The following is a 17,879-nucleotide window of genomic DNA, read 5'->3' as shown; positions in this document are numbered from 1 at the left end:
GCCACTTAAACGGCAGCCCGGTCAGCTCCACGATTAGAGCTGCGTTAGACCTTCATGGATCCCAAACCGGAAGTCGTAAGATACGCATATCTGAAGGACTGTATGGAATTTGTATCTTGAAACTCTGTAGCTTGGAAACTCTTTGATGTTCTTTTGGGTGCTCCTGGGCTTAAATTTTGCTTTTCTCAGCTGATACAAGATGCGTTAAGCTGGCAGAAATCCGTCAGGGAGCTGTAATTCATTTTCAAATGGTGGGGGAAGAAATTCTGAGACCAAACTGATTCATTACCTCAGGACAAACTGGATTTTCACCTATGTCTATTCAGCTGAGGAACCAAAACCTTCAGCTGTGACAATAAAACTTTTTACACTGGGAACTCTGTGCTTAATGCTGAGCCTTCTAAGCCATGTAAGGAATAGCAGATATCCCATTACCTCACAAATCTGGCCCAGGTTTATCATCCCTGGTTGTAGTCCAGCTCCAGTTCCATGTTGTTCAGCCAGGGAAACAGAAGTCTTGCATCAACTGCACTGAAAGCAGGGGTGATCTTTCTGTCACACTGACAAAGATAAATGTCTTTGATTTATTCCAAAATAGCTAAATTGAAGCAATAGAAAAGCAACCACCCTTGTTCAGAAATGAAACAATCGTTCAGTTTTTTACATCTGAGAATCAAAATTCTCAAACCACCTAAAAATAAACAAATATTACAAAACAAATAACGGGGAAAAAGAATAAATCCAAGTGGTATTCAGTATTCCTTTTGACTTAATGTGCAGAACGCTGCAAGACTGATTTGAAGAAAACTAACTGTGATGAGATGGCTTTCTTGTAGTGTATGGTAAGACAGCAGCTATGAACAGTTCTTTCAACCCTCCAAGCATTTATATAGCTCTTTCTCTTAGTGAATCCTTTGAGGTTTAATTAGGGGACCAGTCTCAGAGAAGTTCTTTACATACTCCAAGAATATGTATATGGCTTCTCTCCTATGTGAATCCTTTGATGTTTGGTCAGGTTGCCATTCTGAGAAAAACTCTTTTCACACACAAAACATTTATATGGTTTCTCCCCTTTGTGAATCCTTTTATGTGCAGTCAAGTGGTCATTCCGAGAGAAGCTCTTTCCACACTCCAAGCATTTATATGGCTTCTCCCCTTTGTGAATCCTTTGATGCGCAGTCAGGTGGCAATTCCGATAGAAGCTCTTTCCACACTCCAAGCATTTATATGGTTTCTCCCCTGTGTGAATCCTTTGATGCACAGTCATGTGGCCATACTGAGAAAAGCTCTTTCCACACTCCAAGCATTTATATGGCTTCTCCCCTGTGTGAATCCGTTGATGTGCTCTTAGGGGACCAATGTCAGAGAAGCTCTTTCCACATTCCAAGCATTTATATGGCTTTTCCCCTGTGTGAATCCTTAGATGTGCAGTTAGGTTGCCCTTCCGAGAAAAGCTCTTTTCACAGTCCAAGCATTTATATGGCTTCTCCCCTGTGTGAATCCTGTGATGTTTGGTGAGTTCCCTCCTCCAAGAGAAGCACTTTCCACACTCCAAGCATTTATGTGGCTTCTCCCCTGTGTGAATCCTTAGATGTACAATTAGGTTGCTATTCTGAAAAAAGTTCTTTCCACACTCCAAGCATTTATATGGCTTCACCCCTGTATGAATTCTTTGATGTACAATTAGGCTGTCATTCCGAGAAAAGCTCTTTCCACACTCCAAGCATTTATACGGTTTCTCCCCTGTATGAATCCTTTGATGCGCAGTTAGGTGACCATTTCGACAGAAGCTCTTTCCACACTCTGAGCATTTATATGGCTTCTCCCCTCTGTGACTCTTGTGATGTCTAGTTAATTCCCTCCTCCAAGAGAAGCTGTTTCCACACACTAAGCATTTATGTGGCTTCTCCCCTCTGTGAAGCCTTTGATGTTTAATTAGGCTGAAATTTTGAGAAAAAGTCTTTCCACACTCCAAGCATTTATAGGGCCTCTCCCCTGTGTGAATCCTTTGATGTGCAATTAGGATACCATTCTGAGAAAAATTCTTTCCACACTCCAAGCATGTATATGGTTTCTCCCCTGTGTGAATCCTTTGATGCACAGTCAGGTGGCCATTCTGAGAAAAGTTCTTTCCACACTCCAAGCATTTATATGGCTTCTCCCCTGTGTGAATCCTTTGATGGACAGTTAGCCTGCCAGTCTGAGAAAAGCTCTTTCCACACTCCAAGCAATTATATGGCTTCTCCCCTCTGTGAGCCTTCTGATGTGCAGTTAGTTCACTACTCCGGTGGAAGCTCTTTCCACACTCCAAACATTTATAGCTTTTCTGGCATGCTGTAACATTGTGATTTTTTTTCAGATTGAATTTGCAGCTGAACCTCTTCTTAATTACGGGACCCTTCTGTCTTCTCTTTCTTATCTGCAATTCATCTTCGGTTGGGGCTTCCAGCATTGTCTTGCTCTCAGAGGCAACCAATTCCTCCCTCTGTTTCTGCTTTGCTTCCTTTTCCCATCTGCATTGTCTCTTTGGTACAAATTTATCTCCAGATTTCGCTTCTACACGCAGATCTTCCTCTCTTTCCACAATCACCCTTCCTGGTTCCTTCTTACTTGCCATCTGCCTTTTATCTGTAACTGGGAGAGAGATAAAAGAGTCAATTAGAATAAAAAGGAACAAAACTAGTTAGCAAGTACAGTCAGTGGTGAAGCGTATTCTCTACAATGAGAGTAGGGGACCTGGAAAAACTTCAGCAATATCTAACCACATGTCAGGTTGTCTCGGAAAGGGAGAACGAGATAAAAAGAGGGGGGGGGTTTGTTCTGCTACAGAAGGTTACTCTTAAGGTTAATGTATTTATTTTTGATTTAGGATGCACAGAGACAGAATGGGAAAAGAAATGCTTTTTTTAAAAAAACTTGAATTTTATTGATAGTTTTTGTTTATATGAAAGGAAAAAAATAAGGAATGAGTTAAATGCTGAGCCATGGACAGACAAGACAGGTCTGTCTAGTTAAAACATGCCAAAATGATAGTAGTAGTACCTGTGGCTATAAGAAACAAATGTCCTTAGTTGCTGTTGCTAGGCAACCACACAGTATAGCCAGCCTTCATGCCTTGGTTTCTGTCAAACACAACCACAGCTAGGGGGAACAGCCTTTTCCATGGCTGGTTTGGTCATTGATGGGGAACACATTGAGGCCCACAGGAACCACTGGGTGACCTGATACCAGATAACTTGCATGACTCACCCAGGACTGGCTGCTTGCTACTCTTCAACAGCAGCCAACTGAAAAATCCAGTGTGAAGTAGTTAGAGTTTCAGACTGGGATCTGGAAGACCTAGTTCAAATCTCCACTCTGCTAGGGAAGCTCCCTGGTTCACACTCACTCGGCTGAACCTACCTCACTGGGTTGTTGTGAGGATAAAATGGAGAGGAGAATTGTGTAAGCTGCTTTGGGTCCCACTGCAGAAAAGTGTGGGGTATAAAGTAAATAAGCAATAAATATAGCTCAACAAGGGGGTAGTTAAAAGGTTGGCTGGTTGGAGGGGGCGGGGAGGAGAGAAGGAAAGAGGGAAAGTTGAGGATATGGGGGCTGCCAGGAGGAGAGAAGTAGTGCAAGAAAGGCCTGGACAGCCCCATGCAACTGCTCTTGGCCTTGGAGCCAGGCAGACACAGCATAACTGGGGCAGATTTTTCCCTGGTAGAGGCTCAGAGGGGGAGAGAAGAGGGAAAGCTGAAGACAGGAGCTGATAAAGAAGGTTGGATGGTGGGTGGGAAGGAGACAAGAAAGCAAGGAAAGGTGAGGTTATGGGGGTGCCTGGAGGAGGGAAAAGAGGAAATAGTGTGGGGCAGGGGAAACAAGTTGCTCCCTAGAAGCTTTGCTGAACACAAAAGGAATTGGAACACGCTGCACCATGCAGTCCCCAGAGAGCCTGTGCTCCAGCCTTTCTTTTTGCACCAGAAGCTACGGCTGATGGTGGAAGTCAGAATTCATGAAATAACAAAGAGAGGCATCTCAGAATTGACCACCTGCTTCAGGATGATGGTGGGACTTGCAGTGCCAGAAATGAAAGCGATGGGACCATTCAGGCACAGATTAGCTCTACAACAGCTCTCTGGTATTTGCAATAGACGCAAATGTGGAAAAAACAAAAAGGGATTTAACCAGTTCCCTGAATTGTCAGAGCTTGTGTGCAGAAGTGGTTAGAATGTCAGACTGGGATCAAGGCGATCTGGTACTGAGTCCCCGCTCTGCTGGCTCTGGATCAGTCAAATACCATCAGCCAGGACTACCTCACACGGTTGTTGTATGGATGAAATGGAGGGGAAGAGAACAATGTAAGCCTTTTTGTTTCCCTACAGATGAGAAAGAAAGCAAAAAAAGGAGTGTGGAAAATGTCTCCTTCTGTACAAAACAAAGGGGGTTTAAGACCATCCCTGAGGTACTGAAATTTAGAACGTAGTGTCTGACTAGGGTGTTGGAGGTTTAAATCCCCAGCTTACCATTGAAAATTGTTGGTTCAACTTGGGACAGGAACATATTCCCAGTGTAACCTACTTCACAGGGTTGTTGTGAGGATAAAGTAGAGGAAAGAACAACGTAAGCCACTTGGGGTCCACACAGGGAAGAAAAGTGGTATTGCATTGGTTAGAAATATAATTTTGTCTACAATTGGCTGGGAAAGGTTGATCTGATGCTGTTGCTTCATCCAATATTGCTGCAATTCCTGTTGGGAGGCAGAGCTATAGCTGTCAAGTACGTGTCGAGAAATTTCTGGAGATTTGGGGGTGCGGCATAGGGAGGGCAGGGGAAGAGGGGAGGAACATCAGCAGAGTAATGCCATGGAATCCACTATCAAAAGGGACCATTTTCTCCAGGGGAACTCATCTCTGTAATATGAAGTTCAGTTGTAATTCTGGGAAATCTCCAAGCCCCGCCTGCTAGGAAGACTTGCTCATTCAGTATTCTAACATTGGCTGCTTCGACGAATGTTGGATAATCTACTTTCAATACTCTTTAGTGAACATTTGATTTTCCACGTGTGGAACAAAAAATCCACTTCCAAAGGATTGCGAAAGTGCATTGAAAGTGCATTATTCAACGTGTGTGGAAATGGCCTATGTTTAAGCATCCTGAGTGGGCACATCTCTAGTAAAATAATATTGCAACTAAGCAAGGCATGAGAATGAGAAACTGAGTGAGAAGGGGTGGGCTCCTCTCTATAATAAATGCAAACAGGAAAAGGCAAGGGGCCTAGAGTTAACCTGGGCCAGGATAAACTTGTAAATTAAGAGGCGATCTTGAGCATTATGCCCATTGCAATCATACTCTAGAGGCAGTGGCAAAGGAAAATCTAGAGGAAGCTGTACTGAAAATACTTATTGCTGTTAAGAGAAAAATATGACTAAACACCACTTTGGGAGTTAACCCATAGAGGGTGCGGGGACAGAGCCTCTCTGGAACAATTCAGCGAGTGCAGCCAGCTTTGGGGTTGGTGGGTTGATTGGGGGAGTTGGGCCTGGTTTGTCTGACTGTCTTTTTATGGGAGCTGTAGCTCATCAGAAAACAAGGCCAAGCATTTGAAAATTCAACTCAGCTAAGGAAACGGGAAAAACCTGAGGTCTGGATAATCTCCGGAACCTCCCTCTGCTGTTTTTAATGCAAACAAAAGTTTTCTCATGAGAAACCAGGAGGCAGCACAAACAGGGGTGGTGACAAATATCCCCTTCCGGGGCTTTTTTTCTGGGAAAAGAAGTGGTGGAACTCAGTGGGTTGCCCTTGGAGAAAATGGTCACATGGCTGGTGGCCCCGCCCCCTGATCTCCAGACAGAGGGGAGTTGAGATTGCCTTCCGTGCCGCTCAGCGGCACGGAAGGCAATCTCAACTCCCCTCTGTCTGGAGATCAGGGGGCGGGGCCACCAGCCATGTGACCATTTTCAAGAGGTTCCGGAACTCTGTTCCACTGCGTTCCTGATGAAAAAAAGCCCTGTCCCCTTCTATACAAAACAAAGGGGATTTAGCCACTTCCCTATCAATACCAGAGTGGTCTAGTAGTTGGAGTGTCTTACTAATATCTAAAGGTCCCAGGTTCGAATACTCAGGACTCTGTCATGGAATACAAGGCCAGAAAAGCCAGAGAAGGAACAGGGATTTTCTAGAGTGGGTATTGTCCATCTCTCCTGAACAGGGCTCTCTTCATCAACAGATTTCTTTTTACAGCATGAATGTATCTAATGCTTTCGTTCTCAGATGCTGCAGAATCCCAGGTCTAGGATGCCCATTTTTTCTTCTGTGGCAAATGAAAGGGTGTCCTAAAATCAAAGCGGGCCAAAGGAAGATGTTACCCCCCCTCACTTTTCTTCTGTATTCACAATAAAGGAGAAAAGATCCTTACCGAGGGAGGCCACGGTGTGGTAATTTTCCTCCATCACTTCCCAGTAGAGTTTTCTTTGGCCTGGATCCAGCAGAGCCCATTCCTCCTCCGTGAAGGACACGGCTACGTCCCGAAAGGATACTGGGGATCTCTGAAAGAAGAACAGATTTCCCAGTTGTTCATTTATGCCTGACCCTGAGCACGCAAGAAAGAAAGAAGAATGCCATTGGCCAGTCAATGGCATGAAATAATGCAATACATTTGGATTGCGTCCGGTCTTGCAGTCTCCAGGACCAAATGTCTTTGCCTGATGAAGGGTATAAAACCTTTTCAGATTTTTTAATTCCAAAATACATCAACTATACAATGAGATCTTTGAGTCTGGTGCCTCGCTAGTGTTGCCACAGAATGATTCTATTACTCTGATTCCAAAAGCTGCAGGTACCACACTCGACGAGGATATTTCCAACCCATTTCTTTGATGAATGCACATGCTAAGATATTAACTGCTAGTGTGGTCAAAAGGTTGTTTCATCTTAGATGCACATAGAACTCGTAGGGTTCATACAAGACAGGCAAGGGCTGAGAGTTCCAGACTGGTCGCTGTGTTGATTGCATCGAAGAGGTCTGATCAACTTTCTGTTCTCACATATGACAAAATATACTGGGAATTTATTTTTACTATGTTGAGTAAATTTGGCTTTCCTCGTACATTTTGGGAGTGGATTAGAATTCTGTGTTCATCTTCCAGATCTAGGGTACTGACTAATGGTCTTTTTTCTGTGCCGTTCCCTCTTGAGAGCTCCCAGACAAGATTGTTCTCTTCCTCCCCTTATTTTTCACTTGTGTTTGGAATCCCTGGCTTGTGCCATCATACAAAACAGTAATATTCATGGCTCTATACATAACTCTTTGGAGTGTCCGCTATGTGGATGATCTTTTCTTGTTTATCTCAGAACCATTCCATCCCATCCCAATATTAATGAACGGGATCAATACTTTTGGTGATTTCTCTGGTTATTCGATTAATTGGACTATTCTGAATGGATGCTATTGGGAGAAAACAGATCACCAAGTATATTTGCTAACAGGCATTTTTGATGGTGCCTTAATGTCAACACTGATCTCAGAATATTGATTCCTAGAAATATTAAGTTTATGATTTTGCTCAATTGCAACAAGTTGACTGCTAGTATGTCATTGGATCTGGACAGATGAGCGATTTTCAATGTGCCATTATGGGGTAAAGACATCTTCAGAAAACGTAATACTTGATTTTGGAAATTCTCATGGGGCTCCTTGCTGCCTTGGATATCTCTGAAGAGGATTCAACTTGCATTTAATGGAGTAGGATTTACTCTCCTGATTATAACTTATATCATGCTTACTTGTTGTACTAATTATTGAGATTGCTCCTCCCATGTGGATCATCCATTTTGGCCTCTTTAGAGGCTTTTTGTTTGGTCCCCCTCATTAAATGGAGTGAATTTAGGTGTATTCATGCTAAAATGGATCATGTTCCTCCAGGAATTTCTGTGGTCAGAGAATTGTGGCACATAATGTCATTGCAATATCAATTTGATCCATTTTCACATCCTAAATTAACATTTTTGGCCAATTCAGATTTAAAAATTAGAAGGAATTCTTTTCTAAGAAGTGCTTGGACAGATAGGGGGATGTTTACTTTGGAGTAATTGATAGGCTGTGATGATGAGTTTGTCATTTTCTCAGCTGAAATATAAAAACACAGATGGAAGGTACCACCAAGGGACATCTAGTCTGACCCCTGCACAATGCAGGAAATTCACAGCCACCCCCCTCCCACGCCCCAGTGACCTCTGCTCAATGCCCAGAAGAGAGCAACAAACCTCTAGAATTCCTGGCCACTTTCACATGGAGGAAAATTCCTTCCTGACCTCAAAGTCGTGATTGGCATTTTCCTGGAGTTATTTTTAGATATTTGGAAAACCCAGAATCGTAGGGTTGGAAGGGACCTCCAGGGTCATCTAGTCCAACCCTCTGCGCAGTGCAATAAATTCAGACCTCCCCCCGACATACACACACAGTGACCCCTGCTCTATGCCCATGCTTATGTGTTGATCTCTCACAATTGTTACCATGCTTTTATTTATATTCTGTATGAGGCTTGTTTAAATTTTTTTTTCTATTAAATTTTAAACTCAAAAATGTAAAAAAGATAGAAGAATCCCATCACTCAGTAAAGTGATTAAAAGAACAAAATACACCGAACCAATTGCATTAATTTTCCCTGCCTCTTACAAGTATCACATGCCCGATACTCAAGTGGTCCCAACATGTGGATACTTATATCCAGTAACTGGTATTACTGACACTGACATAAGCTTTTCCAGCTTTGCAGAAACATCTTATATCTTTCAAAAGAGGGGTGGAGGAACCTTCATAAAACACCCCCCAAACATCACTCATTACTGCGCTTGCACACACTATTTACAGTGCCGGTTTAAAGAGTCACAGATCGGCCTGCCAAAACTTGAGGTCAGGCCTGAGATCCAAGTCACTAGAAATCACCTTCTCCATGCTGGCACTAGGTGGACAAGTCTCTGCTGGACACCAACCTCACATCTTTCTTTACTGAAAAAGGCCGCCAAGGCCAGGCAACAAGGAGCAGCAAGCACAACCCGGATAGCAACAGACTGGCTCAGGCCCTGCTGAGCCAGTTCCAGACAAACAAGAAGTCTCCAAAGGAAACCTCCCCATAACCTGGAGGGGTAAATGACGCAAAATAGCCCACGACAGACCCTGCCCCCACCTGCCCAGCGACAGAGAGGCTCCATGAGTCGCCTGCTCCTTCCAAAATGGGCAGCAAAGAACAAAGTAGCCTGGCCTCTCCAACTCAGCCACCGCCAATGGGGCAAGGCGCACGTCTTCCAAGACAACCTTGCCCACAAACCTCAGATGTGGTTGGACGGAGCTGCAAATGTTCCCACCAATTCCTTCAGGTCAAGCGCTGATGCTTCAGTGTGTTCAACTGAGATAGTTGCCAAACCAACTGGTCTCTCTTGCAGCATTGTGGAGCGCAGGTATGTCTTTATACGTTTGAGTTTTGAGAAACTGCATTCACCGCTTGCCACTGACACTGGAAGCGTAAGAAGGATCCTCAGAGCAATAGAAACATTAGGAAAGCTATTCAGCGTTTGTTGTTTCAGTTGGAAGAGAAGTATTTCTTTTGGTGTCATATACCCTGGAAGTCTTCGGGCTACTGCTCCAAGTTCATCACACAGGTCATCAGCATCAATATCTTTGTTGCCATTGTGCGTCAATGATGTTTCCAAATTCTTGCAGGCCTTAAGTACATCTTCAGTAGTTTTTTGGTTGATACTGTATATATCATACAGGAAGCCAAACAGGGAATTAAATTCTTGTAGCTGTTGGAATCTCTCTTCAACAGACTGTATGGCCATGTCTAAGACAGCATAACAGAAATCTACTTTAAATTTCTCCTTTGGCTCTTGTGGTGCCTCGTCTAGGGCCTCGTACCCAAACTGCCGTTCCGTTCTCTTTTTTCTAACTTCTGTCTCGAATTCTGGTATTATTTCTAGCTCCTTTGCAATGTCAGTCGCATCTTTTAAAACTTGTTGAAAACCCTCATCGCACCTACAGCGCACAAGGTAATCCTTGGTCACTTGCAATCGTGTTGTAGCTGCATTCAAATCAGCTTCCACAGATTGTAGTGTCTTGCTTGTAGCATTAATTTCAAAAAGGATGTTGTACCATGTAACAAGGGAGACCATAAACTTGAACTTACAAATGGCATCAGCAAGGCCCTTAGCTTCAGTTTGAGAAGAAGGATTTGCAGATCCAAAGCGCGCGTCATGATGGATCTCCATTAAAGCATCAACTATACGACCAAGATGAATTCTCAGTGGTTTCAAAGCATCGATCCGACTCTCCCATCTTGTCTGACTAATTGGCTTAACAGTTATGCCTGATACATGGCTGGTTAGAACTTGCCAACGCTGAGACGACGCAGAGAAATAATTATAGATCTGCTGAACCACACCAAAGAAATTTCTTGCTTCCTGAGAAGACTTAGCAGCATCACTGACTACCAAGTTTAAAGAGTGTGCACTGCAGGGAACAAAAAAGGCACGTGGATTCAAGTCTAGGACTCTCCTTTGAACCCCGTTTTCTTTTCCTTTCATGTTACTCCCATTATCATAACCTTGACCACACAGATTCTCAAGCGGTAATCCCATTTGCCCAAGCCGTCCAAGAAGAGTTTCTGTCATGAAGGCACCAGCGGTCTCCTGCAGTGGAACAAATCCCAGGAAATGTTCTTTTATGATAACCTCAGGCTCAGATGTCGTCTCAGAATTGGCTGATCGCGTTCGTGGGATTACACCAACATAACGTGCAATCATTGTCATTTGTTCTATATGACTAACATCAGGTGTGCAGTCCAGAATAACTGAGTAGTATTTGGCTGACTTTATACCTGCTAAAATTTTCTCCTGTGTGGCACCTGCTAGGAGCCGTATAAGCTCATTTTGGATATCTTTTCCTAAGTAGTGAACTATTGTTTCATCATCTTGAACTCTGCGCAAATGTTCATTCATGATAGGATCAAAAAGGGCTAAATATTCTACAAACTTCAAAAAATTTCCATTGTTAGCTTTACACAACTTCTCGCTCGTACCACGGAATGCCAAGTTTTGCATGGCAAGAACTCTGACCAAACCGATCAAGCGTTCCAAGATTTGTCGCCAATACTCTTCTTCTTGCCTGATTTCCTGTTGGTTAATCTCATTGATTGCTTTTCCTTTAGATAAGTGGACATCAAGTTCTTGCCAGGTCTTGTAGGTTTCCAAATGGGCATTACTCTTCTCATGTGAAGACAGAATTCTTCCCATGTTCCTCCACTCTTTTGAACCTGCTTCTTGTAGAGATGATATTGATCCAGTTTTTTTGCCAAACAGCTTACAGCAAAAACAAAAAACCACATCTTTCAAGGTGGAATAGACCAGCCATTCACGGAGCACTTGTTCGCCATTTGGCATCTTCCTCTTGTAGTGCGTAGGAGAAAATCTTCTGTTTTGTGAGTCTCTGGGGAAAACATATTTTACAACCTGCTTTGGTCCCTGTTGTACTATAAGGAGTCGCAAATGATCATTGCATCTGTCAGGCCAGTTAGCAGGGTCACTGTAACCGGCAGGCGGAACATTATCTTCTTCTGCCGCCCTCTCAGTACTCTCACTTTTCTTTAAAACCTCTTTTGCATCACCTACAGTGGGAATTTCAAGGGTCGTCAGAGGAGCAGTTGTAGTTGCAGCATGACTCCTACTAGGAGCATCACATCCAGGCTCAGCTCCCTCAGTGGGTGTTTCAAGGCTAGTCGGAAGATCATCAGTTGTAGTCGCGGCATAACTTGTACTTGGAGTTTCTTCAGGGGACTCACGTTCTTGTTTATCAATGGCTCTCCGTTTACAAAGGTATTTCTGCAAGGCCCCCTGTTGCTTTGCTTGCTCCTTTTCTTTTTCTCGCCTTCGTTTGAGGAAGCCAGCTCCAAATAGCTTTTTTCTATCAGCCATAGCTCCCTAGAGAAATGAATATCTCATTATACATCTCAGTATTTTATAGACTCATACTTTTCAAAGCACTGTATTTCAAACTGTTTTTTCAGAGACGCATGCGCTAAAGATCACAGGACAACAAACTGCATAACCTGCTTAGCTCCATGGATCCCCAGAGCAATCGACACCCCCAGAATGTTGCCCCTCTAGTCCCCTCCTCTCGGTAGCCCTGATCAGGGACTCCAAGGATGGGTCAGAGGCTGGCTGGATGGGGCCTCCAAACTCTCATCAAGCCCAGAAGGGAGCAGGGCTATGCAACAGCCCCCAAGGCTGACGGACAGTCTGAAACGTATGGATTGCTTAGCTCCTAGCACCATGCCACCCTGTTCTTCCTCCAAGGAGCTCAGAATGGCATGCAAGGTTCTCTCTTCCTCATTCTACATTTTTATCCTCCCAACAACAACCCTGTGAGGAAGGAGAGGCCAAGTGAGAAAGGTTGAATATGAACTGACAGTAGTCTGTCCAAGCATTTTGATCTCTTGGACAGTAGCAGGAATTTGCAGAAGCATAAATGGCACAAGGAACAGAATGATTTGGCAGGGACAGCACTAATTTATACTCTGCTACTGCCTCCTGGCTGTTGGCAACCAAAGCTTTAGGAAAGTCCAGGTTTTAAAAGGTCTGCCTGTCTCTCCTTTGAGCAAACTGGGGGAACAGCATCTTGTGACCCACCATGTCTTAAACACTATAAATAGAGAAGGTTGTCCAAACACAACACAGACATGGATACCCTGTATTAAACACACACACACACCCCTTCCAATTGCATGCCTTTTTTTTCCTGGCAGGGTGAAAATGGGGATGTCAGCAACGTGTGTGTTTTCATAAAACTATTCTTGGACATTTACTTTGCCTGGATTCTTCTTTTGCTGTGAATCACCAAGAGAGCTTCTATCCAGGTTGACATTAAGGTGGCATTCTACATGGCGGAAATTTGTTTTATAGCCCACTCACCCTTTTGTACAGCGGGAATGCAAGGGAAATTATGAAGGATGGAAATCCCATACATCTTGCATTGTTCCACCTGTACACTGAATGTGAATGGGAGTTTCCAGAAATGCTTTACAAGCTGTTTATTACATCAGGAGCAGAATCATTCTGCTAGTTCAACCCTGGGCTGCAGAACAGACAGATAATAAGCTTTCCAAATACGCGCACACTGTGCTGTACCTGATCCCCATGCCAGGCCCCACAATGCAGGCAGGTCGCATCTCTTGCAGAAATTCACCTGCAGCCTTTCCCTGCCCAACCTCAGCGCCTTGTGCTGCTGAGCAGCACAAGAGGCCAGCGCGTGCTTCTGCTTGGAGCGGGGCTGCGGGCCTGCAGCTGCGCTCCAGAGCCTCAGCCAACCCGTGTGTGCACCAGGACGCATGACCTCCCGTGTGCCAATGAGAGCGTGGTGGGGCAGGGCTCCGGTGTGTACACAGACACCATGGGGAGGGCCAGGGAGGGGATTGGCGGCCGCGGTGCTGCTGCGCTGGTGCCAGCCGGGGAGAGCTGAGGGGCGCAAGTATGGCACGAAGCAACAGGCACAGCCTGGTTGCTTCTCTGCCGTACAGCCCGTGGGCCCATTGCTTGCTGCTGCTCTGATGCTGGGTCAGGCTGAGGTGTCATTGGGGGCAGGGGCGGGGCCAGCAAACGGCGCCTCCTTTGGAAAGAAGCGCCTGCGGCGACCGCCTACCTTGCCTCTATTGTACTGCTGGACCTGGGGACAACCCACAGACCACTTCCTCACAGCCAGGACAGAAGGCTCCACAGCAAAGTTGCACCTGGACCTTCTACAAATCTTTGAAGGAGTGGAAGGAGAAAGAACCACAACAGCTGCAGCAGCTCAAGGCTTCCAGCAGCTTGTGGGAGCTATTGGTACATTGTGGACTGACTGCCGTTTGTAGAACATGGCTTTGAACTGCAATGAAGCTACTCCGTTATCTTGACAGGTTTTGGCTTTCAAACAAAAGAAACAATTTAATTTATGTTACCTATAGTCTGCCTTTTTTACTGAGACCTCTGGTAGATTACAGTGTAAGTCAATAAGAGCAACAGCTGGGTATGCAAAGGCAAAACGTGCAGATGTTTGAAAACAAGTAGAAATCATATACAGATCTGAAACAAAGCATAAATAATGAAACATGACATATTAAACAGCGCAGAAATTACCCAGTTTGAACACACTCACAGCAACAGACAGTATGCAGCGTCTCTCTGAACCATTTCCTTAGAGCACAGCCCCCCTACCTGTGCAAAGTCCCTCCTGACTCATTCAGTTTTGCAGTTGGCAGAAAGCCGGGAGAGTGGGAGCTTTCCTGACCTCCCCAGGCAGGCCCTTCCACAAGGCGGGGGCCAAGACAGAGAATGCGCATGAACAGGCATTCATTGATTTTGCCCATATGCTGGGTGGCACCTACAGAAGGCCCTGCTCAGGTTGCCATGGTGGAGAATAGCGAGAGAGGCGGTCCTGTAGATATGAGGGGCCAAGGCCAGGGAGGGCTTTGTAAGTGATAGGCAGAAGCATGAACTGAGCCCGGTACTCTGATGGGAAACCAAGGGAGTGACAGCAGAATGGGAGATCCTGCACTGCTGCTAGAGAAGGAAGTGAAGGCAGCTGCACAAAAGGCCTTCTCACAACTCAGACTAGCCTGGAAGATGGCCCCTACATTGACACAGCCAATCTAGCCAGATGGATTCATGTCACAGTAGCGTTGAGACTAGGCTACTGTAATCCACTCTACAATGACCCCCCCTGAAAGCTGACCTGGAGACTCCAGCTGGTGCAGAACGCTGCAGCTCCTTTACTCTTAGGACCTAGATGGAGCATGCATATAACTCCATTGGCTTCCCATCAGTTACCAGGCCCAATTCAAGGTCATGACTATCACATTCAAAGCCCTTCATGGCCTTGGCCCCTCATATCTGTGCAACCGCCTCTCCCCCTATGTTCCACCACGGCAGCTTCACTCATCTGGACAGGGCCTTCAGATCACAGTGCAGCTGAGCAAAATCAAGAGCTCCCCCTACAGTTGCTTTCTCTGTGGTGGCCCCCACCTTACAGAAAGGCCTGCCTGGGGAGGTCAAGAAGTCTCCCACTCTCCTGCCTTTCTGGAAACTATGCAAAACTGAAGTATTCAGGAGGGCTTTTTACCCAGATATCAAGACTGGGTCATAAGAAATAACTCGCAGAGATGCCTTGGTAGGGATGCTATGATATTGGGTGCTGCCCGCTGGTGTAGATCCTCACCTTCTAGAGAGGTTCCTTGCTGCTAACCATGCCACAGAAATTAGTTATGCTTGGTTTCAGGCAAGATTTCATCTCTGTGCTCAGCGTTATGCTTGCTTTCAAGTTTTCTGCAACCAAACCCGATTGTATCTGTTTCACTGAATGTCCTAATTGTCGTTCGTTATTATATTTTGCTCAATGAATATCTTAACAGTTGATTATATTGTATTTCACTTGCACTGCGTAATCTGCCTTGGATTACAGTGAGAAAAATGGAATATAAATAACAACAGTAATAATAGTAATAAGAATAACAACCACTGAGCAGCAACATTTAGCACCAACTGGAGTCTCTTGAGTTGACTTTGAAGGAAGACCTATAGAGAGAGCAATACAGTAGTCTAGGCTTGATGTTAGCCAGGAGAGGATCCAGGTGGCCACATGGACTGAGTCAAGGTAGGTGGCCATCTGGGGGGGCTAGAGTGAGTTGAAAGAAGGCATTTTTTTCCAGACACGCAGATGCATCCCCCAGGCTCTTAACAGAGCCTGCAAGGGTAAACCGAACATGATCGACACTGGGGAACACATAGTCTTGGCTCAAGGTAAAGACATACTGCAGAAATATTAAATTTCGTAGGGGGAGGCATTATGCAGCGTCAAAAACGAAGGGAATCGCAACATCCAGACCCACACTCGCTCCCGAACATCCGTCCTCTATATCGCAAGGGCAGTTTTCTCCTCAGAAGCCGGGGAAGTGGAGGCAGCACAGACGGGGAAGGCCCCGCCCTTTCCAAAGGAAACCTTCAGACCAGTTGCTGATTCAGAGGGCTCCTGCAGGGCGATGCACTTTCCTATCACGCTCCAGAGGAAGGAACTGTATGTGTTGGAAAGGCTTACAGCTGTAAGAGCCAAATGCGGCCAAGGGCTTCTTAATCCGCGGAGCTCGCAAGGCCAAAGAGCTCCTTTAAAACCCCACACGGCGAGTGCAGCGAGCTGCGGGGCCCGTGAGAACAAGGGACCCTCCGGAGCAGAGCAGCGGTCCGTCCAGCTGCGCAGAATAACACCAACCCGGGCTGGTTGCAGGGAGCACATTCGGGGTGGGGTGGGGGACACAGGCGCCCCTGCAGACATCTTGCCCGGGAAGCCGCCCTCCATCCAGACCTCCTTCCCTTCTCCCATTCACACGTATTTTCTCTCCCTTCCTCTTTTCTCGCCCAAAATACGTTCATGCAATCCTAAACTCACCTCTCCTGCAGACGCGCAAAGGTCAGAGTCTCCCTCTGGCCAAAGGAAAGGAGGAAGAGGAGATTCCCCGTTGAACTCCATGGCCTCCCAATTCCATTCCCTTCCCTTCCCTTCTCTCTCTCCCTCCCTCTCTCTCTAGGAGAAAATGCCCCGTCGATGCAGAGAAGGCGGAGACTTCAACTCGATTGTGCACTCAGAGCCTTCTGGGATTTGTAGTTCCCAGCGACTACCAGACCCCAAACTGGATAACAAACCCGAAGGATTTTGGAACTTGGAAGAGGAGGTTTCTTGGCTCTTCTGTGCAGCTTCACCTGATGGCCCACGGCTGGAGAGATCCTGAAGAGAAACAGAAGGCAATTCCTCCTAAGAAGAGCAGGAGCTGTGTTGTTATGATAGCTCTTCCTGCTTTAGTGTGAACGTATACCCATTTTCCCTGTCGTTGCCTGTAACTACTTGTCTTCTATGGGAAATGGGGGCATCCAATGCTTTTTACTGCAATCTCCAATCTTCAACTAGCAATAAAGGATGAATCGCACCTTGACTTTATTCTTATTACTAACAATAAGGACTACTAACAATAAAAACAATCCTCCCTGTAGTTCTTTAAACTTGAAATTCAACATGTCTTATAATATAGCAGTGTGTTGGCCATATGATTATGACCTCCTGTTTTAAGAGTTTTCCTTATGAATCCAAAGTCCCTTTTAGTAATAAGTTTCCCTGGGTTCCTTCCCACCCAGATTGTAGTTATTTCTAAATGTAAAAATGTTGAGAACCATCTGAGGAAAAACAGCATCTTCCCACCCCCACCCATTCAGTGGATCAAAGTCAGGTCTGAAGAGGCCTTAGGCTTCTTAGGGGAAAAAAATGCAACCAAACACACACTGACCATAATTAGGTCATCTTTGATTGTGAAACAGGATGCAAGTTTTACAGTGCAATCTTAAGCAAAGTTACTCCAAGCAGAGTGATTCCAAATCAATGGGCTTTGATTACAGTAACTCTGCTTTAGTTTCAGGGTTGCCAGCCTCCAGGTAGTGGCTGGAGATCTCCCGGAATTACAACTGGTCTCCAGGCCACAGAGATCAGTTCACCTGGAGAAAATGGCTACTTTTGGGGGTGGACTCTATGGAATTATGCCATGCCAAAGTCTTTTCCCTCCCAAACCTCACTTTCTCCAGGTTTCTCCAGGTTTAACCCCCCCAGAGCTCCAGGAATTTCCCAGTTTGGAGCTGACAACCCTATTTGGTTTGCATTGTTAGATTACTATAGAAATCCTCTTCAAAGATATTTAAAGCAAGAAGATTGCATGACAACACTAGGTCTTTGAAGGATAATATTTCAGTGGTCGGAAAAAAAACCACATTTATCTCTTATTGCTATTAGTTGGTTCTCTTCCTCTCAAATTACTAGCCTTTAGGGTTTGTGTCTT

General features: G+C 45.2%; 1 protein-coding gene across 1 annotated transcript; it reads right to left on the bottom strand.

Annotated features, from left to right (window-relative positions):
• Nucleotides 1–722: 722 nt before the first annotated feature.
• On the bottom strand, nucleotides 723–16,531 carry LOC129328710 (zinc finger protein 160-like). Its single transcript, XM_054977954.1, has 3 exons — nucleotides 16,448–16,531; nucleotides 6,398–6,527; nucleotides 723–2,634 (listed from the first exon to the last, which is right to left on the bottom strand). Exons 1-3 carry the CDS (start codon nucleotides 16,526–16,528, stop codon nucleotides 953–955), a joined length of 1,893 nt encoding a protein of 630 aa, XP_054833929.1. The 5' UTR covers nucleotides 16,529–16,531; the 3' UTR covers nucleotides 723–952.
• Nucleotides 16,532–17,879: the final 1,348 nt, after the last annotated feature.

The sequence above is a fragment of the Eublepharis macularius genome, chromosome 4 (genome assembly GCF_028583425.1).
Source record: "Eublepharis macularius isolate TG4126 chromosome 4, MPM_Emac_v1.0, whole genome shotgun sequence".
NCBI classification, from domain to species: Eukaryota; Metazoa; Chordata; class Lepidosauria; order Squamata; family Eublepharidae; genus Eublepharis; species Eublepharis macularius.
Note: the sequence above shows the minus strand (reverse complement) of the source record. Positions and strands in the feature narration are given on the sequence as shown.